The 22547-nt window shown below is 39.5% G+C and overlaps 1 protein-coding gene across 1 annotated transcript; it reads right to left on the bottom strand.

Moving 5' to 3' along the window:
- Nucleotides 1-2299: 2299 nt before the first annotated feature.
- relb (v-rel avian reticuloendotheliosis viral oncogene homolog B) lies at nucleotides 2300-21092 on the bottom strand. Its single transcript, XM_037678191.1, has 11 exons — nucleotides 21059-21092; nucleotides 20903-20983; nucleotides 19456-19622; nucleotides 11810-12121; nucleotides 10226-10392; nucleotides 10025-10116; nucleotides 9785-9916; nucleotides 9537-9641; nucleotides 7728-7943; nucleotides 7553-7627; nucleotides 2300-2691 (listed from the first exon to the last, which is right to left on the bottom strand). The coding sequence occupies exons 1-11, from the start codon at nucleotides 21090-21092 to the stop codon at nucleotides 2300-2302; spliced, it is 1773 nt and encodes a 590-aa protein (XP_037534119.1).
- Nucleotides 21093-22547: the final 1455 nt, after the last annotated feature.

The following is a 22547-nucleotide window of genomic DNA, read 5'->3' as shown; positions in this document are numbered from 1 at the left end:
GAAGAATAAATAAATTAAAAGCCATAAAATTACGAGAATAAAGTCGTAGGGGACTTTTTATGTTTTTTCCATGAGTCTGATCCACGACGCGACCTGTCAATCAATCCAGTAGGCGTGTCAGCAAATGACCGATCCGAAGCTAAAGAAGTCGTAATATTATCCAAACTCCGACACGGTTACCGCATTTTAACTGGTAAAATGAAGAACGTTGAGCATCTTGTTAAGTTATACTTTGGTACTGGTTTTACAAATAAGGAAATAATCTGTTAGCACATCAGCATCAGATTATTATCAGTGTCAGGACTTTGAACCTGCTGACAGTGAGGTGGTACGCTCTGATGGGCTGCAGTAGGGGTGCGAATCTCTCTGTGTCTGGCGATCCGATTCGATTCAGATTTTTGGCGTCACGATACGATTCAAAATAGATTTTTCGATTCTGAAACAATTTTTCTATTGAAATTGTTATAAATTTTGTTTCAATTATGTAACTGACAAGCTGAAAAGATTAAACAACAATGTAAACAAATAGAACATTTATTTAAAACAATAATTTTAGGTTCTTTACTGTATCAAATCTTTTTGATTCATTTTATATTTATACCAAAAATAGGAAAAAATATAGGAGTGCATAAAATTCTGTTACTTAAATTACCAGTATTAGGTTCGCTTAGTTGCCTGAATTTTTCTAAAAAAATAAAAATAATAATTCATCCATCCATCATCTTTATCCACTTCTTCCTTTTTGAGTCACTGGTGTCACTGGTGCCCATATCAGCCATCACTGTGTGAGAGCGGGGGACCACAGGTCTCCAGTCCATCACAGACAAATAATTCAAAATATATAAATATAAAAGTAAACAGACTTCAGCCTACCCTAGTATATTAACCTTTAACTCAAAATAAAATACAGACTTCACAGTTAATTTTAACCATATTGCTCTAACATTTGTTATATTTTCAAAACTTAACCTAATATGAAATATACAGACTTCACAGTCTTAACCGTATTGATTCATTGGCTAACTAGCTTGCTGTACGGTGGCCTACACAGCTCAATTCTACGGCGGCTGAACGGGGAGTAGGAGCGGAAAAAATATAAAACTTAAATGCATTTTAAAATCGATTTATGGACCTTTAGAAACGATTCAGAATCGCCAGGACTAAGAATCTAGATTCTTTGAAAAATCTATTTTTTTTTCTGCACCTCTAGGCTGCAGTGCAGCTCTGCAGGTAACAAGCATTTAGCTTCGGATTGGTCATTTGCTGACACGCCTACTGGATTGATTGACAGGTCGCGTTGTGGATCGGGCTCGTGGAAAAAATAAATAAATAAATAAATAAACGAGAGCTGGAAAAAAAAAAGTCTCGTACGACTTTATTCTCGTAATTTTATGGCTTTTAATTTTTTATTTTTTTTAGCGTGGCCCTAAAGCTCCATCGTAGCTTAGGAACGTATCAGCTAAACAAATAATAAATATATACTATACACTCATTCTGAAGTTCCTACATCTCTTTTATCTTTCTCCTTTTTGTCCGTTTCACAGGAAACAACAGAAATTTCACTTGCGTTTTATTACTTCTTTGACATAAACACACGAGGACACGAGGGCAGAGTTGGACGTGTGGCCAGTAGCGAGTGGTAGTTTGAAGGCTTGAGGGCGAAACTAAAGAACAAACACGGCCACAAATAGAACGAGGGCTGGTTTCTGTTATTTAATAAGTGCATCGTTAAACGAGCGCGGTGAACAAACGTAAAAGTCCCGTCCAAACAACTTTTCTGATTACAAATGATGTCATGCTGCCAACATCGTCTAGCAGGAAGTTATTTGGTTTTACCAAAAGCAAGCACGAGCACACGAAACAGACTGTATACAGTTTATCTGTCCATTTACTACGTTCTAAAAGCAGCAGTTTACAGAGCTTCTAATGGCTCCCAGGTTCAACAGAGAAGTTCACCAGTTCTCTTTTCCGTTCTCTGCAGACTGGATCCCATTTCTGTCTTTTTAAGATTAAAGCTTGCAGCATTTAAAGGAACGTTTTAGACAGGTACACCTGCTCCTGGTTGGTTTAGCCTCGACCAGCAAGGCTTTTAGGTTAATAAAAGAGGAGAAATGTGAAACTAGAATTACACAGTGCAAGCAGCTGGAGCCAAGTTGTTTGGGTTCCTTCAGTTTTTGGGACATGATCTGTTCCTGGTTCTTTGCATGTGGAAGTTTGACCCCAGTCTGACATTCAAAACTAAAGCAAGAGTTTCAAAAGAAGAGGGGAGAGGCGTCGTTTGAACCCGTCTGCAACGACCTCATAGCTCGTCCTCCGTCTTCACCTGCAACACGCCGTCCTGCGGTTCCGCTTGTGGATTCTGGTTCTCGTTGACCAGCATGTTAAACTGGATGTCGTTAAATTGGGAAAAGTCCTGTGGGTACGGGCCGAAGTTTGCGTTGTAGTTCAAGTCCATGCTGGCAAAGGTGGCGTTTGTGTCCAGACCCAGGTTGCAGGGTAAGTTTGGGTCGGACAGAGCGTTTAAAAATTCAGGGATCTCCAACAACTGATTGATGAGGAGCTCGTCTAAAGCGCTGGAGTCCTGGGGGTACTTGTCCATCTCCATCTGGACGGGGTGCTGGTTCTCACCTGGTGACGTGACGTTTGGAGTCGGGAAGAAACGGCTGCTCTGATCCAGTGGAGGCGTGGTCTCTGAAGAAGAAGAAACAGATTTAGTCAATAAAAATAGAGTTCATAACAGACCTGTCGTCAATGTAGCTTGGTACTAAGACATGATCATATTGAAGCCGATAATCAGACGTGGAACAGCGTATTAAAACAAAACGTGTTATTGTGTGAATGCTATTCGTGATCCTTTTTATATTCATTATGATTCCGGGTTCTTTAAACTATTCTGTACGTTTTAAACATCTTTCTCGTTCCACAATTTTTGTGCTATTTCAACAAATCAAAAAGTTCAGCTCTTTCAGGAGAAGGGTGCTGTGACTTTTGTTGTTAGTGCAACTTTAGCTTTTTGAAATATTTAGCCTTTTCTGGACATTTTTTTTCTCACAGAAAATGAATTGAGCTAATTTTACATCCTTCAACTTTTTAGATCTGTTCACAACCTTTGTGTCACATTTTGTTCCTTCAGCTTCCTTGTGCAAATTTAAACATTTTTCAGATACTTTCAGCTGTTTTTCAGCTGTTTTGTGCTCCTTTCTACTTAATTCTGCAAACCACAATATTTTTGAGCCACTTTTAACGTATTTCTGTTAATTTTAGCTTATTTTGCTCCCTTCAGCTTATTTCTGCAAGCTTAAAACTATTTCTGCTATTTTAGCTACTATTTAGCCGTTTTATGCTAATTTGAGCTTTTTCTACTAATTCAAAATTTTTTGCACTTATTTAATTTTTTTTCAGTCTAATTCAGCAAAAATTTGCTCTCTCCACGTCCTTCTGGTAATTTAAGCTTCTTTCTACCTTTTTAGTTACTATTCAGCTGTTTTTTGGAAATTTCCACTTTTATCAGATCATTTCCACTTTTTGTGTTCATTTCTGCTTCTTTAAGCCTAATTGAGCACAGTTGCCCTCTCTCCACTTCCTTGAGCTTCTTTCCGCCTTTTCAGTAACTTTTTGCTAATTTCAGCCTTTTTAGCAAATCGACTAATTTTTGTGTTAATTTCTACTTACTTAAGCCGAATTCAGCAAATGCGTGTTCTTTCTTGTTTCTTCTGATAACTTAGGTTTGGTCTTGAATTTCAGCTACATTTCAGCATGTTTTTAGCTAATTTCAGCTGTTTTTCAGCACGTTATTCTGCAATAAGCATTCACGCTGCATTTTTGCAGGAAATGCAGTTTCTCTAGTTGTAGTTTATTCTTCTTCTTTTGGCTGCTCCCTTCTTCAGGGGTCGCCACAGTGAACTAACTCACACAAAGACTTGACAGTTGTTTTTACACCAGATGCCCTTCCTGACTCAACCACAGACCACCGAGCTACCACAGCCCTCTGTGTGGAGCAGATGGCTGCCATCTAGGGCACCCAGGGGAGCAGACGGTGGTGTTAAGGGCCTTTCTCAAGAGCCCAGAGTGGGGCAAATGAGGGTGGAGACAAGTGTGGGCATTATTGTAATCAATAGTTTATTTATAAGCAAATAAAATATTGAAATAAAACTTGAGCCCATGTGGAGTAAAAGGCACCCTTACACAACATATGTAGCCATTTATTACTTCTTCATTCATGTTTCTGTGTTTTCCCGCAGTCTGTTGGGACAAAAATATCACACCACCACTATTCATCAAATGTAAAGTTGTTGTGAATCATTTCTAAAAGCCTGACGTTGAAATCAAAGGTCAACACCGACCTATATTCAAATACGTACGGCTGAGTCATCGAGCAAATATGTAGCACATCTACAAAACATCTTTCATAGCTGGAGTGACTTGTTACAGCAAGAAAACCATGTTCACAGAAGTGCCAGTGACTTAGTCTTGTTTTCATACGTCTCTCAATAAGTCACGTGCACAATGAGCAAGTCTGTCGGGTAGCACAGGCGTAAAAAAGGTAAACACAAAGCCCGGTTCTTGTATTGGACCAGCTGCTCGCTGTGACGGCTGAACAGATACGCATTCATGTTTGACTGAAAAGGAGCCGTTCAGTGTCTGATAGCCATTATTTAGACAGCAGGGTGTAATCCTGAAACTTTTTTGGAGATGCACTAAGTCACAACGTTGCTGCCCTTTAAAAATGCTTATTTTATCTTATTATGTATTTAATGCTGCTGCTTGAGCAGATTTGTTCACTTCATCTGTTATACTTTTAGCTGAAGCCAGGCGTGGGCAACATTTTTTTTTCCGAAGGGCCAAATCAAGGTATTTAAAGCAATCAAAATAGTACATAGATTTCCTCTAAGATAATCGGGAACACTTATTTCAGGCTTTCTCTTGCTGTAGTGAAGTTAGTATGCTTGATATAAATGTCTCCTCAATACTCTAGCAATATAAGACACATTCTTTGCAAACTGGCTCTTGAGACAATATGTTTGTTAAACAAATAAATAAATAAACACTGTATACTTAAAAAGGTTTTGACATTTCTTAATCCAAATGTTTTTGATGTAATTACTCAAGAGGTTTAATGTAGACTTAAGTTTAATTGATAAAATGCTAGCTTTCATCAAATTATTTAAAAGTTTTCTTTTTGAATTAAGAATATTGAGGGCTGGGTAGAGGTTGTCCAAGGGCCACTTTTGGCCCTCGGGCCATATGTTGCCCACATCCGACTTCAGCCATGCCAAGCAACAAAGTCTTCCTGTTTTAGCATGTACGTTTGCTAACTAGACTTGTAGAAAAGTAATTAGGTACCCGACTTTGAAATTAATGCGGCATAAAGTTAAAAGGGAATATAAAATTAGGTCAGCTTTGTTGGATATGTAATTGTGACTTATTAAATTTTTTAGATAAAATTTTTTTTTTTTTATTTACTTCACTGTTATCAAATTGACTACATTTGTTCAAAGTAAACCGTCTTAAAGGTATTCAAAAAGGTCCCACTGTAAGGCTGGACGTTGGATGAATGAAGTGAATAAATTGAAACTACCCGTACATGTTTCGTGTCTTTTTGTTAGTAGCATCGTTCACATATCTGCAGAAAACTGGCAAAAACAAACAAAAGATAAACTGCTAAACTACTCTCTTCTGTTGCGGCTTTGGTCAAAGAGTCAAAGAGCCGCAAGATGCAGACCCCTGAGCTCCACCACCAAGAACCAGTCCACAGAAGCCCACTTTAAAAGAGCCGAACTATGACTTTACATACAAAGATTTAGTTCAACTCTTATCATTAATGGATTAAATAAAAAAGTTACAACTGCTTAGATAACTGTGTTTTAGACAGTTTAATAAGATTTAGTTGTCTACTTTTGGCACTTAATGTACTAAAGAAATGTAACAATGCATATGGAGATGGTTTTTACATTACTGCAGTAACTTTTCATTGTCTTGTTGTATTTAAAGCTTAACTTTACAAAAAAATAAAAATAATAGCGATAATAATAATAAACAGATTGTAGCCAAATGATCTTTTCTCCTGGTAAAAATAGTCAAAATAACCAAACAATCTGTGTTTTATTCCAGTTTGTCCTCACTGAGGATGTGGTTGTCTGAATTTTCTAAAACTATGAGAAATAAACGTGGATTTTTAGTTTATTGTTAGCAGCCAACAAGACCCATTAACTGTGTAAGAGAGTAAGAAAAATGCTGCTCTGGTAACGTGGTTCCAGTCTGGGCTGGTGGTAGACGTAAAGCCATAATGGGACACAGCACAGCCCAAGAAGACACTTTGCAAAATAGCCTGATTCACACCTTGTAATTACTATGCAAGTACCTCCTTAAGTAACTTGCAATTATTCTGTATGTTTCTCTTACCTACCCGTTCTTACCACATATGAATGCCCAAAGATAACCTATAATTAACTGTACTTTCAACCTGTAATAATTATCATATTAGTACTACCTGAAGTGCCTGTAAGTATCATGCAAGTGTGCCCAAAGTAATCTTTAATTATCCTTTATGTAATTTCTTAAGTACCTGTAATTATCCTCTCATTACCCACTAAGTAACCTGCCATTACCTTATATGTGCCCCTATAAGTAACATGCAACTATTCTGTGAGTTTCCCCATAAATAACTTGTAAATATCATAATTGCCCTTGACATACTAAAGGTCAAAGTCAAGGTCAAGGTTTCTTTATTGTCACTCTCATCATATGTGGTACATGTGGTGGAACAAAATTATGTACACAGGGTCCCATTTACATCCAACAATAGTATAAATTGTAAAAGAAAAACAGTAAACAGATCTAAGATATGAACTAAGAAATATGCTAAACTAAGAATACACTGAACACTAATAGTACAAAAACAATACTCCGAACAGCAGGAGCACAAACTTGTATGTACTGCTATAAGTACACTGTATATACTCCTGTAAATACCTTTATGTATTTCTGTAAGGACCTTTATATTTTCCTGTAACTCAGGGAAAACCAAATACATGTGCACATACTGTTTGCCATTTATACATACATTCAATCCTAGACATGTACTTTTATCTTAATACTGTGTATTAATACTGTGAGTTGCTGCCATGGAGGACGCCAAATTGAGTTTCACTGTTTTTAACAATGCTATTTAAAGTGACAGTAACAATCTATTCTATTCTAATGAATAAAAAGGGACAAATAGTGCACAACAACTATGAAATTATTCCAAAAAAGAAACTGTCCAGATGACCTGACTGAGCATTATTGGATTTGGTACCTGGATGATTGAGCATGAACTTTGATGATATGAAAGTGTTAGTTTTTAAAATGCTTGCTGGATGTCTTTATGCTGGATTTGTTACTTTTTGCTTGAATTTACGGGGCACTTCAGATTTCTACTGACACACAGACCCCAGTGGTACTGCCTGTGGTTCTAGCATTATTAGAAGACGTCTGCTCATCTTTCATGTAACGGCGGTTAAGTTATGACACGCAGCAGAAAAAACTACACATCAAACTGCAAGAGTCCCACCTGTTACGCAGGATTTGTCCGAGGTGCTGCTGTCTCTCTTTATTGTGGCTCTTTTTCGCTTCACCTCGTACGGATCTGAAGAACACACGTTCAGAAACACTCGGATTAATCTCCAGCAGCTGTAGAAGCAGCTTCACCCGTTAATGACTCGGACCAACGTGCGGTCCTCACTGACCCTGGTTGTGTGGCAGGAACGTAAAGGGGACTGGCTCGCTCTCCATCTGGTCTGAGACGCGACGCAGGACGACCATGACCTCCACCTCCTCTGTGATGTCCTGGTCCTGGTAGGGCGGCGTTTTGAACACGATGGCTATCTGTCGATGAACGTCCGTCTGGGCAAACTCCCCGTTTGCTTTCCACATCCCTCGCCTGAACAGGATCTCGATGTCATCTGTGGATTGGCAACAAACCAGAAGCTTACGCCACTCTTACTGGCTGACCTGCTTCCTGTCCACATCTTAGCGCAACAAAGTATCCAGATTACCACGTATGGAACATAAATTACAACTACTGTTTTATCGACAAACATATTTAATGCAAAAATACTTAAAAACAGCAAACACAGGCTGTATTAGTTCTACCAGCCTTCAAACCAGTAAAGCCTGTAAATGTTTCAGTTTTAATAGACGTGTATTTTATGATTAAGCTCATCTTAATCACCTGCACACCTGAAAAACACTCGACTTTATCTAGAAGTGGCGTCGGGTGAGAACTGAAAAATATGTACCTTTGATAAATCTGTTCTTTGTGACGAGCCGACTCAAAACAATAAATAAATAAAAACAAGTTGAAATAACTTTTACATTACCAGAAAATTAAGTGTTTTCTATCTGCAGGACATTGTTTGCTAGATCAATGGTTCTCAAACTGGTCCATGAGCCGGTGCTTGGGGGTCCACCCCATTTTCTTTTGGATGTTTAACAACACATTAAAATACAGCAAAATGCAGGAAATCACATCTACTTTATTCAAAATTTTCTGGGGGAGGCTGAAACTTTTTCTCCTCTGTAAGGGGTCTTGTAAGGTTTTTTTTCCATCTTTATATCACTTCTTGGTCTGCTGCCTTCATACATCTCCTCCTACACGTCTCTGCGTGAGTGCAGCTACAGCGTGCGCTCTCAGGACATTATTACCTGCAGTGTTCCCTCAGTGTGGACTGAACTAGACAAAAGAGCCTTCTCCTACTCTGCTCCCGTTTCCTAGAACATCTTGCAAAAAGACCTGAAGCTCTCGACCTTGACCTCTTTAAGTGGCTTTAAACATCTTCTTGGGAAAAACCAATGCAGACGTGTTCCTGTTTTTAGTTTTCTACACCGCCTTATAATCTAGCGGTTTTTTTCGCTGCTTTTCCTTTTGATTGTCTTTTTGGTTGCCATTTTATTTTAACTTGTTAAAAAAAAAAAAAAAAAAAAATTGTATGCATTTTTTATGATTGTCTATTGTTGTCCACTGTTGTCATCACTCTTTGTTAAAAATTCAGGTCTCTCTTGTAAATGAGTCCCTGAGGCTCAATGAGATTAACCTGTATAAATAAAAATTGAATGAAAAAAAGGGGTCCCTGAACCCAAAAAGTTTGAGAACCCCTGTGCTACTTGACTTCCACTTCAATTTGTCAGAGCCGTTTGTATATTCAGTATGTACACAAGCTAATTAAAAAGATCTTTTAGTTCAAGTTCAAGAAGCTTTATAATCCCTGAGGGGCAATTAGTTTCACAGTCAGTAGACACACAAAACCTCCATACTAAAGACAATGAGACTTTAAAATAAAACATTAAGTCATCACTGTTCGTTGAGAAGCCTGATCACTACAGGGATGAATGAGTTTCTCAGTCTGTTCGTTCTACATCTGCGCTGCAGATAACTGCGTCCAGATGGAAGCACCCTGAACTCACCACGGAGTGGGTGATCAGGATCTGCCAGAATAAGCTTGGCCTTGTTCACTGACCTCGCCTTGTGTTTTAAGCATCTCTGCAAAACCTCTTACCTTTTTGCACTTTGTCACAGAGCATGTAGACCTCAGTCTTGCCCCTGCAGGACCCTCGGGACAAGTTCAAGTTGCAGATCTTCAGCTCCGATGTTGTCGTGGCCTCTTAAAAAAAAAAAGAAAAAAAGAAAAAAAAAAACGACAAACGAGAGCGCGTGAGAAAAAGGAAGTTGATGAATAGTTGTGATGCATGCCGTTGGTTCCAACTGTGACCAAGAGTCAACGGGAAGTGTTTCGTAATCTCTTACTTTTGTCATAAATGGGTTTGGAGACGACCGGGCTCAGAGAGTCGTTCCTGCCATCTTCCCACTCGAGCTCGCACTGAAAACACAGACGCACCGAGTTCATGTCGATGTCTTCGATGCCCTTAGTGAAACCAGCTGAGGGGGAGAGGAGGAGACGGCAGGCGGCGTGTCGGATCGATCAGTCTCAAATGTTAAAATTGTTGTGTGTGTGTGTGTGTGTATCTGCGTGTGTGTCCTGCTCACTGTGAAATGGGTCTATACTTTGGCTTCTTCTCTTCTGAAGCGAGACGTCCAGCTCTTTCCTCCTCACACACTGAATGCCAAGGTTGGCAAAGCTGCAAGTCAAAAATAGACATAAAAACACATTTTAGTTAAACGTTCGTTAAAAAGAAGAAGAAAATTAAACTATAATTCGTGTTTGACGGGGGTTAAACAGCTGATCACCTGTGACGCCGGTTTGTATGAGGGTTGAATGAAACCACACAGATGCCAGAATCAACGGGGCAATCTTTACCCACAAGGCAGTGGGGGTGAGGCCGGTGTGGGAGGTCTTTGGTTACCAAGGAAACGGTGACGATGACCTTCTTTAGGCGGTCAATGGGACCATGAATCTGTAAAAAGTGAACAGGGCAAGGTGAAAGGCAGAAATTAAACTTTTCCTTTTTAAATGTACAGATTAACGTGAGAAACGGTAAGAAGCAAACATTTAAAATAAAAATACAAGCGTTCACACCAGAACCGAGCTGAAATTTATTAACAGAGAAAGAAAGCATGAAGCAGATCAACTCAAACTGTTGTTTATTTTAATAGTTGTTTTTTTTTTAAGTTTTTCCCTTTTTAATAGAAATCCAACATTTAATAACATATTGTTTTTAGCTCAGATCTTAATCTGATGGTTCAGTTCTTCTTTTGAGACGAAAAGCTTTTGCAGTCCTGTAGATTTTAAAAACACCAGTTTTACATTTTAACTTTGTTTCCCATTAAATGCATCATGTTTCTGTTTTCTCCATTGACTCATGTAGTCGTTTAACGTAATAAATATTGCATGGCGTTGTTTTTATATTAATGCAATAATCTGATTATGTTTACTATCAGTATATTTTGTTTTCTCTTTTATTGAAAAAAATACATCTATCTTTGTAATGCACTGAGGCAATGAATGTATTTTATTTTGTAATATGTGCTTGGGTAAATAGATTATTTCATAGTTCTAGAAAAATGTTAAAATACACATTTTAAACAACAGATTAATAACAGTTTGTAAATGCAGATAAGAATTTAATCTTTTGTTTTATGCGTTTAAAAAAAAAAGACTATATCCGAGTTAACAGGAAGTTGGAATAAAGTGCGGGAGAGACGCGCAGGTAGCGCTGATCGTCATGCACAGAGACCCCTAGGAGCAGAAAAAAAATAAATACATCAGATTTTATTATTATTTATCTAAATTAAATTGCCATAAAATTATTATAATAAATAATTTTATTATTTTACCATTTTCATTTTATTTTACCACCTTAAACTAAACTGTAAAACATTTTGGTGAACTTCAGTTTTTAACTGGGGAGGGTTAAGGGCCCAGAGTGGGGTAAAGGAGGGTGGAGGCAGGTGTGGGTGCTTCACCCACCCCACCCAAATTCTTTGTACTGCCCTGCCAGGCATCATGGTAGAAAAAGACATAACTAAGAAAGCAATGGAATGGAAATAACACTAATGTTAAAAGAATACGAGAATATATTAAATTAAAAGTAAAACGAGCGTATGAATGAGTGTGCACACGTTTGTTGGTAAAGAAACAAGGGATATACCCCCCCCCCCCCCCCCGAAGTGTTTGACCACAGCAGACCTGGGGTTTGTGGGGACTTTCTAATCGATTCTTTCAGCCCACATCCTCCCAGCTCCACCCTTCTTTCTTGCACCCGTCTCTGTTCGGGGGTACGCATCAAACGCCATCAGCTTGTGGTTAAACCTCGCTAACCGTCGTGAGAGGTTGAAAACTCCCTCCAGATCTGAAACTAAAACCAAACGCACCTCTATCGTGGGCTGAGTCTTGTTGCTGTCTGTGCTGGACGCCCCCATGATGCTGCCGGCCGAGCGGCCTTCACACTGGTACCGAAACCTCATGCCCCTGTCCTTGGGCTCCTCCACCACCACCAGCTTGGGTTTTTCCAGAAACTTCTCCAGCATCTCCGTGTCGCCTTGGCTCTGAGTGGAGACCGGAGCTTCTGGGGCCAGCAGGCAGGAAGCGCCTCGACCTCGGGCAGAAGAGCCGACGTGGGCCGGATGGATCGACGACATTTCTTTGGAGGAACCCACTGTCTGCTGCGGTGACAGGAAGTTGGGCTGTGGGAGGAAAAACATCCACTTTAAATACAGTTTTTAACTTAAACGTTGTCTCAAAAACATTAAAACTGGACGAGACAGAAGCACAACAAAAAACTTCACTCTTTAAAAATACCTCCCTTCTCCAGTTCAGCTTCCAGGAGTTGTTGGAGAAGTTTTATTTACCAACTTTAACCAGAAGCTGCAGTGCGACTAATATTATGTCCATTTACTGACCTACTTACTTACTCAGCTGTAGTTCCATTTTGTCACCAAACTTTAAACAAAAACTTTAAAGTACAGTTCAGGGGTTGTTAATTTAAGTATGTGATCTCGGTTCCCTTATATAATTTGAGTTATTATACACAAAATTTAACCACTAACCTAAAAAAATGTACTGTTATCTAGCTGCTTTGTGTGGCTCGTGACTAGCTAAAGGTTCAAGACACGCTTCGGCTCGTCCAGCTGCTAACTTTATGTCATCTAAACTATTTTTCAACATCTAAAAATACTTTAAATGTACAGTATTTTTAAAAAGTAAGAAAAGAGGTGCACCCTAAATGACAAGTTCTCAGCTTGACTGGTTGATCCAAAACTAAACAAAAAAACTTTCTGTTTCTCTAGTCAGCAAACACACCATAAGCTGCTAATTAGCATAGTTCATTATGTCATCGGTGTGTATGTTTTTATCAAGAACAAATTTGAGAAAGTCCAAAGAAGCACCAAATGTGTAAAAAGGGAAAAACAAAATATGCACTCATCGGCCACTAAATTATTCAGTTGCTTCGTAACAGAAATAACTAATCAGCTAATCACATGGCTGCACCTCGGTGCATTTAGGCATCTAGATGTGGGGAAGTTTAGATTAATCGTCAAAAACAGGGACGAAATGGGATTTAAGTGACTTGGTTGTTGGCGGCAGACTGGATGGTCAGAGTAAATCAGAAACTGCTCATATTTTGGGATTTTCACACACATGCCTCTTAAGATTTACAGAGAACGGTCTGAACAAAGAAACAATCTAGTGATGTCAGAGGAGAATGGACAGGCTGGTTCATGGTGATGGAAAGGCAGCAGTAAGCACTCGTTACAACCAAGGTCTGCAGAAAACCGTCTTTTTACGCACAACCTTGAAGCAGACGGGCTGCAGCAGCAGAAGACCACACCAGGTGCCACTGAACAGAAAAGCTGAGACTACAGTTCACACTAACTCAGGACAATGAGAGATTGGAAAATCACTGCCTCGTGTGACAAGTCTCTGTGGAGGAATATCTGCTGTTCGTAAAGGCTGAGGGTCTCCATTTAAGTACTTTGAGAGCAAAGAGACTTCAGACAGACAACAGGGAGAATATTCTCCAGTTTTCTCTCCATTGGCTTCCTGTCAAATCCAGAATTGAATTCCAAATCTTACTTCTAACCTACAAAGCTCTCAACAACCTAGATCCGTCTTATATTACAGATCGTATTGTTCCATGTTTTCCCGAGAGAGCACGTCGTTCTCAGACTGCAGGTTTACTTGTGGTTCCTAGAGTTTCCAAAAGCAGAATGGGAGGAAGATCTTCCAGTTATCAGGCTCCTCTCTTGTGGAACCAACTTCCAGTTTCTCTCTGTGAGGCTGACACGTTGTCCAGTTTTAAGACTGGGATTAAGTCTTTCCTTTTTGATAAATCCTATAGTTTGGGTTGGCTTGGTTTCCTGAGCTGTCCCTTACTTCTGCTGCTAAGACTGTTGGATTTCAAATTCACCACATTTCCTCACTCTGCTGTTGCCTTTACTTGCTCACTCTACCTGTTTGTTTGCATTTGTAATTATTTTTCTTAACATCTGGGTTTTTTTTTTTTGGTTTTGTTTTTGTCTTTCCTCCAATAGAAGGAACATCTGGATCTGTCATTCTGTGTTCGTTTATCCTTCCCGTCCTCTCAAACCTCAGCCGGTCGAAGCAGATGGCCACTCATCCTGAGCCTGGTTCTGCTGGAGGTTTTGTCCTGTTAAAGAGAGTTTTTCCTTTCCACTGTTGCCTTTGTGCTTGCTCAGGATGAGAGACTGGGACGAAGTGAAGATTCATCACAATCTGCTGTCTTCCTTAGAAAGATAACTTTTACTAAAATTAGAAAAAGTTCATTCATATACAGGTCCTTCTCATAAAATTAGCATATTGTGATAAAGGTCATTATTTTCCATAATGTAATGATAAAAATGAAACTTTCATATATTTCAGATTCATTGCACACCAAGTGAAATATTTCAGGTCTTTAATTGTTTTAATACTGATGATTATGGCATACAGCTCATGAAAACACAAAATGCCTGTCTCAAAAAATTAGCATATCATGAAAAGGTTCTCTAAACAAGCTATTAACCTAACCATCTGAATCAACGACGTAACTCTAAACACCTGCAAAAAATTCCTGAGGCTTTTCAAAACTCCCAGCCTTGTTCATTACTCAAAACCGCAATCATGGGTAAGACTGCCGACCTGACTGCTGTCCAGAAGACCATCATTGACACCCTCAAGCAAGAGGGTAAGACACAGAAAGAAATTGCTGAACGAATAGGCTGTTCCCAGAGTGCTGTATCAAGGCACCTCAGTGGGAAGTCTGAGGGAAGGGAAAAGTTTGGCAGAAAACGCTGCACAATGAGAAGAGGTGACCGCACCCTGAGGAGGATTGTGGAGAAGGGCCGATTCCAGACCTTGGGGGACCCGCGGAAGCAGTGGACTGAGTCTGGAGTAGAAACATCCAGAGCCACCGTGCACAGGCGTGTGCAGGAAATGGGCTACAGGTGCCGCATTCCCCAGGTCAAGCCACTCTTGAACAAGAGACTGCGTCAGAAGCATCTCACCTGGGACTGCTGCTGAGTGGTCCAAAGTTATGTTCTCTGATTACAGTAAATTTTGCATTTCCTTTGGAAATCAAGGACCCAGAGTCTGGAGGAAGAGAGGAGACACAGAATTCACATTGCTTGAGGTCCAGTGTCAAGTTTCCACAGTCACTGGGGTGTCATGTCATCTGCTGGTGTTGGTCCACTGTGTTTTATCAAGCTCAGGGTCAATGCAGCTAGCTATCAGGAGATTTTGGAGCACTTCATGCTTCCATCTGCTGAAAAGCTTTATGGAGATGAAGATTTCATTTTTCAGCACGACCTGGCACCTGCTCACAGTGCCAAAACCACTGGTAAATGGTTTACTGACCATGGTATTACTGTGCTCAATTGGCCTGCCAACTCTCCTGACCTGAACCCCATAGAGAACCTGTAGGATATTGTGAAGAGAAAGTTGAGAGACGCAAGACCCAACACTCTGGATGAGCTTAAGGCCGCTATCGAAGCATCCTGGGCCTCCATAACACCTCAGCAGTGCCACAGGCTGATTGCCTCCATGCCACGCCGCATTGAAGCAGTCATTCATGCAAAAGGATTCCCGACCAAGTATTGAGTGCATAACTGAACATGATTATTTGAAGGTTGGTGTTTTTTGTATTAAAAACACTTGTTTTTCATTGGTGGGATGAAATATGCTAATTTTTTGGGACAGGCATTTTGGGTTTTCATGAGCTGTATGCCATAATCATCAGTATTAAAACAATTAAAGACCTGAAATATTTCAGTTGGTGTGCATTGAATCTGAAATATATGAAAGTTTCATTTTTATCATTACATTATGGAAAATAATGACCTTTATCACAATATGCTAATTTTTTGAGAAGGACCTGTATATGAAAAAGCCGATTTTGGCTTTTTCATATATATGAATGTTTCTGTTCAGTGTCCTGAGACGACTTCTGTTGGGACTTGATGCTATATAAATAAAATGAATTGAATATTGTTCCGTGATTACACATTCTGTCTATCATGACCTGATGGATTGTGAAATGATGGAAGCCTTTAAACTTCCAAGTTAAAATGAAAGCTGTATTTACTAACTGGTAAACAACACAAACGCTGCACTTACAGGTAAAAAAGCTAAATGATCCACACTTATAAGGCATGCTTAACCTCAGGTTTCAGGTTTGAGGGGAGTGGCGGCACAGAGGTTAGAAAAGGCGAGTCGTGATCGGGAGGTCGTCGGTTTGAATCCCCTGAACGTTACAACAAATATCTGGGTGTGAACAGTGGAGCACCCACATCTACCTCCATCCTCATCTGCTCCATTGTGGGCCCTTGAGCAAGGCCTGGATGGCAGTAGTGCAGTGGTTGCATCAGGAAGGGCAACTGGCATTAAAAAAAATACATTTGCCAAGGCTTCATGAATGTTTGCTTGCTGTAGCGACCCCTGAAGAAGGGAGCAGCCGACAAAAAAAAAAAAAGCATTTAATATTCTCAGTCATACAACAATATTTATACTGCCTCAAGACTTTTTGGCATACTGCAGGGGCAGGGAATTGAACCCCCAATCCTCCATTAGAAGGCAGCCTCCAAACACTGGGTCTAAGCTGCTCCCAGTTAGCAATGCTAAACACGCTAACCAAGCTAAACTTAAGACAGTTAATAACTCCTCTTAACTACATATTAACTAGTTAACTCTTATTGTAGTAGCTGTACAAACCATTATAATAGTTCATAACTTTAATAACTATTATTATAGAATCTGCAATAATTATTATAGATATTAACTATATTATACTATATATAACTACTATATAATACTATATATAACTATATTATTAACTATAAAACTGAGTTTTATTTGTACAAACTCCTCTGTTCAATACCCTGTGAAACAGTCTATTACGGGTAAAGTTTAAATTTTTTATCCAGAAATTAGGCAAAAAATATATAAAAGCTACTACCGTATTTTTTGGACTATAAGGGACTTAAAATCCTTTAATTTTCTCAAAAATCTACAGTGAGCCTTATAATCCGGTGCACCTTATGTATTAATTCTGGTTGTGCTTACTGACCTCGAACTGATTTTATGTGGTTATTGTGAAGGAGTTGAATAAAGTTTGACTTATCGGCCTGTTTTGTTTCGCTTAATGCGCCTTATAATCCGGTGCACCTTATAGTCCAAAAAATACGGTAATCATAGTTCTAAGATAGAAATCTGAAACAGCCAAAATCAGCATTGGCACGTCAGAGCTCTACTAAAAACTCTAAATCTGAATCGGCTAACAAAACTGAAATTGTTGTAAAAAAGACGGCTCCAGCCTAAACGGTGCTTCAGTTCCTACACACTGTGTGATTTCAAAGAGTAGAAAAACTTTATTTTTTACTTTCTCATATTGATGCTTTTGATTAAAAACTATTCTCAACAGATTATAAAACATCATCTACACACAATCGGAGAAACTAAAAAGGCCCAAAGTCAAAGACAAGAACCAGATGTTTGCCAGGTGTTGTAGTAACTGCAGTGAAACTAAACGGCCAGACCGGTTGTTCCTCCTTCATACGTGTGCTTTCCATCACGGCAGAGCTCACAGTACTCTTCAGCTCCTCCTCTTCCATCTGATTGTCTGATTTGTTCCGTTACGCCACAGACTCCGTTCCCACTCCCACTTAATAACTTTCTTTTTGCTCCTTTCACTCTCTCTCTCTCTCTTTCTCCACCCTTTCTGCATCGTTGAGCCCCCGATGGGTCTCAATACAAGAGAAAACACGTCAACTTTGATGTTTTACAAAACAAGCACGATCATACCTGCAGGGAACAAAGAGTTAAAGAGGCCGACTCTTTTGTGAGCACTTAATGAGATTAAAGAGTCGCTCCGGGTGTCCCGAGTGACGCCTCAGCATGAGATCATCTTTTACAGCATCCCATCAGGCCGCAGGCGTCTGGTGTCAAAGTGTTTGTGCGCCGCTGCGAGCGTGCGCCTCCTCATCGTAAAGCACTGAACCCAAACAGACGGGCCAGGCAGTCAGAGCCGGCAGAGACGAAGAAACAGGAAGTCAGCTCAGCCCAACCGATGCGAGGAAGAAAGAAAAAGAAGCGACCTTTAACCTCTGGTGGGTTTGGCTTGTAAACAGAAAAGACGGCGAACTGAAAGCAGGAGTCAGATTACACTTTCTTCAAGACAATATCCTCCTCCTCCTCTCTCAGCCTCCTCCCTCAGAGAAGCATGCTGGGTAAAAAAAAAGAAAAGCTTTTTGTTTTTGTTTTAATTCAATAAAAAGTGTATTACACACACCTACATTAAAACTGGTCACCTATTAAAAGGTAAAACCTGCTTTGTGTTGCCCTTCGTTGTGAGCCGTGTGTGCAGGCTGCATCACCGCCGTCTCATCAGGTACATCTCTGATCTCAGCGCTGCCTGTAAACCACGTGCTTTCTGCTCAGAGTGTGAGCTGCTGCTCTGAACGGCAACAAAACCTCCGGCCGTCTGCAGTCAAACCAACACAAGCATCTTCTGCTGAGATTAACGCTTCATCAGCAGCCGAATCGTAGCACGAGCTCTGATAATGATCGTTTAGACGTTTCTGTTGTCAAAAAGTGTTCAGCAATACAGCATTATTTGAAAACTGAACATTAAGACAGCTCTAAAACATCAAACCTCCTGATAGAGAAGCTGTCAGCGAATCAGCGTTCAAGCATCAGCTGAAACTTCAAGTTGAAAATAGAGAAGCTGGGAAAAGCCAAACCAAACAGCTTAAAAGTAAAAAAGCCCGAATTTCCTCAATCGCCAGTTTCAGGGTAAACCACAAATTATTTAAAGTATTTCTGCAGTTTAGTAACTTCATTTAATCCGACTTCTCCAAACAATGTCGTTAAATTACCGGCTGAGTCAATTTACTAACAAAGTCACATCTTTAAGCAAACAAAGTTCAGTCAGGTCCTCTGGATGGTTTCTTTTTTTGTTTTGTTGATTTGTTTCATCCTTCATCCAAAGGACTTCAGATGAAGGACAAAACGTCTCAACGACAACAAAAAAGAAACCATTCAGAGGATCTTTGTTGAATTTTTTTACCTGGATTACTGAGCATGCACGTTTAAGCATAAACTTTTAACATTTATGCTACAATTCATGGCCCTCATTTAAAGTTTGTTGATGCTTAATGTAGTAAATATAACTACTGTATCATATATTATAGACACGGCACAAAGCAAAACAAAGAAATATCAAATGATAGATAATAATCCTCTTTAAACGTTTAATAGTAAATCTTAAAGGAATGCAATCAGGAGGGAAACTGAACGAGCAGTTTAGGAGATTTTAAGCTTTTAATTAAATATTGTTAAAGCTCACTTTTAGATTTTAATTAAATTGATGTGTTATTAATTTAAGGCCTCATTTCTCCCTAAATAACTTTTGACTTTATTACAGTTTATGAATAAAAACTTGTAATAAACATCTTGCTGTCCTGCTCAGTGTTGTTCTGTTTAACAGGAAAACCTCTTGATGGAGTTTATAAAACGTCACACTCACTTTACAAGCAGCGCCTCTTGGCACCAGCACAGGGTTAGAGGTCGATGGAGGGTTCTGTTGGACCGTCCTGCGGTTCTGTCTGATGGGCGCTGGACCAAACAGGTCAGGAGGAGGAGGAGGAGGTCCGGGAAGCACAATGTGCTCCTTGATTATTTCTTCAATTAGGTCTGCAACAAAACAACAAATGGGCTCAAACTGTAAAAATAAATACACAAAATAAACAGTGGTGGGGTTTAAAATGACTGAGAGCACAACAGCTTTAATGTTTAATCGGGAAAGGCAAAGTTTTGAGTAGATAATCTGAGAAAAAATTTTAAAAGAAATGACAAACAGCTTCAAGTTACGTGCAAGTAAATGCCTTTGTGTTATTTAAAAAGGGTTATTTTAGAGCGTCTCGTTGTGTTTTAAAGATAAAAACACTGAAAAACTGTAAACACGTTAATAAAGTTAAACAATCTGAATTATTTGATGAATAGGCTGCACCGAACACTTCCTGTTTGGGTTAATGGTTAATCTGCGCCTCTATAGATGCCACCATTAAATTAAGTCAGACGAAGTTCAACCTGTACTGTTGCTATGGTTACCAGCAGGTAAATACAAATATATCTGAGGGGGTGGCTGTGGTCTGTCTGACACATCTGTAAGTGGTTTCCCGATGTAGAAATGTAAACAAAGCAGCTGTAAAGTCCTACTACCATCACAAATATTGATAACTTATCAATAATACTTAATAAAACTTGTTTTCTTAAATAAATTTTAATTTTAGCATTTTGTTAGTTAGTCTCAGTCAGCCAGACATGGCAAATAAGTCGATTAGATGTTTAAGCTCATGGCACGGGCTACTTTCTTATGTTAAACTGAAAAGTGCAACATTCAAAGACTTAAAGTAAGAGCGAGTTGCTTTGTTTAGCTGAACTCTCTTGCAAATCACTCTCCCTCCCCTCCCTCCTGAGGGTCTTGTTAACCTGGTCCATGTGAGAAATGTTCTGGTTGCTTTATGAACTGGTGTGAAACCGACTGTGGATTAAAGCAGAAACTCTTGACAACCCTCGACAGGGAGGGGAGGGAAATGTGGATGATTTGCGCATGAGCTCATGTAAACAAAGCAGTTTTTAAAAGATTGGAGAAGTTTTCAGTTTGAAGTAAGAAACTCCTTAAAATTGAAAAAAAAATAATAAAAAAAAACAGCCTATGATTGATGCATCTATTTAGGTTCTAAAATGTAAACAGCTGAATACGCAAACTTTGGAAGATTTTGTAATAATTTTCCAAACTATTTTAAATTGTTTATATTCATATTGTCAAATGAGCATCATAGCTGTAGTTTATTTAAATACTGAAATTGGTAACAGATGTTTGCTTCTCCTTTTTTTTTTTTTTTTTTTTGGATAATGATGATTTACTTCCGGTTTCTGTCTTGATCAATAAAAATAAAGGTGAACCTCACCGAACTCCGGGTTGTAGGAGGAGAAGTGAGGAGGCGCGCCCGGCAGGAGTGCGCTCATCCCCGGGTTGGGTGTTGGCTCCTCTGCTGTGACAAACCACACCGTCTGAGAATGTGGGCACTTTACACAAACACGACATAAATGAGCTTTAAACCTACCGGAGGCACCGTTAAAAACGTCCATGTCTTTCATCGCATGAGTTCTTAGAGGGGAAAAAAAAAACTCTCCGACGTGGAGTTTGTGAACTCGTTCCGAAGCCGATGAATCCAGGAACTAGTCGGAGCCGCTCCGTGAGAAAACCGTGTAAGCGTGTCCTGTCGGCTCACGGTGTTTAGTCTGAGTCCAGAGGAGGTTTTGGACCGATTTGAAGTCGTGTGTGTGTCAAGCTCCGCTGATGAAGTTCGCTTTCGTTTTGTTCCGCAGCGGCTCTCTCTGATTGGCTGCTGAGCTGCGCGGAAATCCCCGGAGTGTTACGTCACCTCGTTCAACGGGAAACCCCTCCCCCCAACACTTGACTTAAGCATCTTCACCCCAACACGAGTGGTGATCCATAAAAGGAGAAACATGTTTCCATCTTTAATGTAGCCTGAATGCAGAACTTGCTTCAGCGCACATGCAAATTGACTAATTTGAAACTCCATAACAACTTGCACAATAATGTGTAACAACAAAAAGGCCGTTTTCGACATTTCTCCTGCTTGAGTCAGCCCCACGACTCTGCTATGATACATTTCATTTATTTATTTCATTTAGTCACAGTCCATCCTCTGCTCCCGTTTCCTCTAAACTGAAATAAAATTTAAACGGATCAATGACCTTGTCCGCACGCGCGTTAAACTCTCCTTAAATGACCCCACAAGACTCTACAGCAGCTGTCGGTATTGCGCATGCGCGAGCAAAACGTTTGTTATACACACGTGTACACGAACTATCGAAACGCAACAGAAATGTTAGTTTCATCTAAAAACAAGGTCGTGTAAAAAAAGGCCTGAGACGAGGTCTTGATGCACCTGAAAGGTGAGGTGCAGCAGCGACACCTGCTGGTCACACCGAGACAATACACCATTTAAAGGAAACCGAAAGTTTCGAGGAAGAAGTGACTCAGCAGAAATGAGCATCAATTAATGACGGGTAGAAAAACTAGTTCTGTAATACAAGTTAACTTTAGGGCAATTAAACCATTAACATGCAACATTTAGAAAAATAATGTAATCCATTCAATAAAAATCTTCAACTGTAAGCACAAGTTTAGTTTAAAAAAATTAATCCGGTCTAAATTTTACACAAAGAAATGCCTTGCTAAGGTCTTAAATTTTCACAATTAAAGCCTGATTTGGTTATGAAAGCCTTTATCAAACTACCCTGCTAAATGCAGCCCAAGAATAAAACTAATAAAAAAATCTATATTCACAAAAATTAAGATTACAGAGCCAATTTCCGTTTCATTAATACATTAAATGCATGAACTGTTCTGTGCCATAATTACTGCAGACAGCTTGTCTGTACTTGCTGCATTGTGGGGAAGTCTGGTGTTCAAAATCATTAATTGGCACAGATCTGAACATCAGTTTGCCAATAAATGCAACCCCTCCAGAGGAACCAGGACAAAAATTTAGTCTGACAGAAAATAAACTTATTAGCCAACCT

The sequence above is a fragment of the Nematolebias whitei genome, chromosome 6 (genome assembly GCF_014905685.2).
Source record: "Nematolebias whitei isolate Nwh7 chromosome 6, NemWhi1, whole genome shotgun sequence".
Taxonomy (NCBI): Eukaryota; Metazoa; Chordata; class Actinopteri; order Cyprinodontiformes; family Rivulidae; genus Nematolebias; species Nematolebias whitei.
The sequence above is the reverse complement of the archived record's forward strand: the minus strand, read 5'-3'. Positions and strand labels throughout refer to the sequence as shown.

Coding starts and splice junctions, on each gene's coding strand:
- relb (XM_037678191.1), bottom strand. CDS start 21,092: ATGAAAGACATGGACGTTTTTAACGGTGCCTCCG. Junction 20,984..21,058: donor CGTTTTTAACGGTGCCTCCG/GTAGGTTTAAAG, acceptor TTGTCACAGCAG/AGGAGCCAACACCCAACCCG. Junction 12,122..19,455: donor CAAGAGGCGCTGCTTGTAAA/GTGAGTGTGACG, acceptor TTCCTCCCACAG/CCCAACTTCCTGTCACCGCA.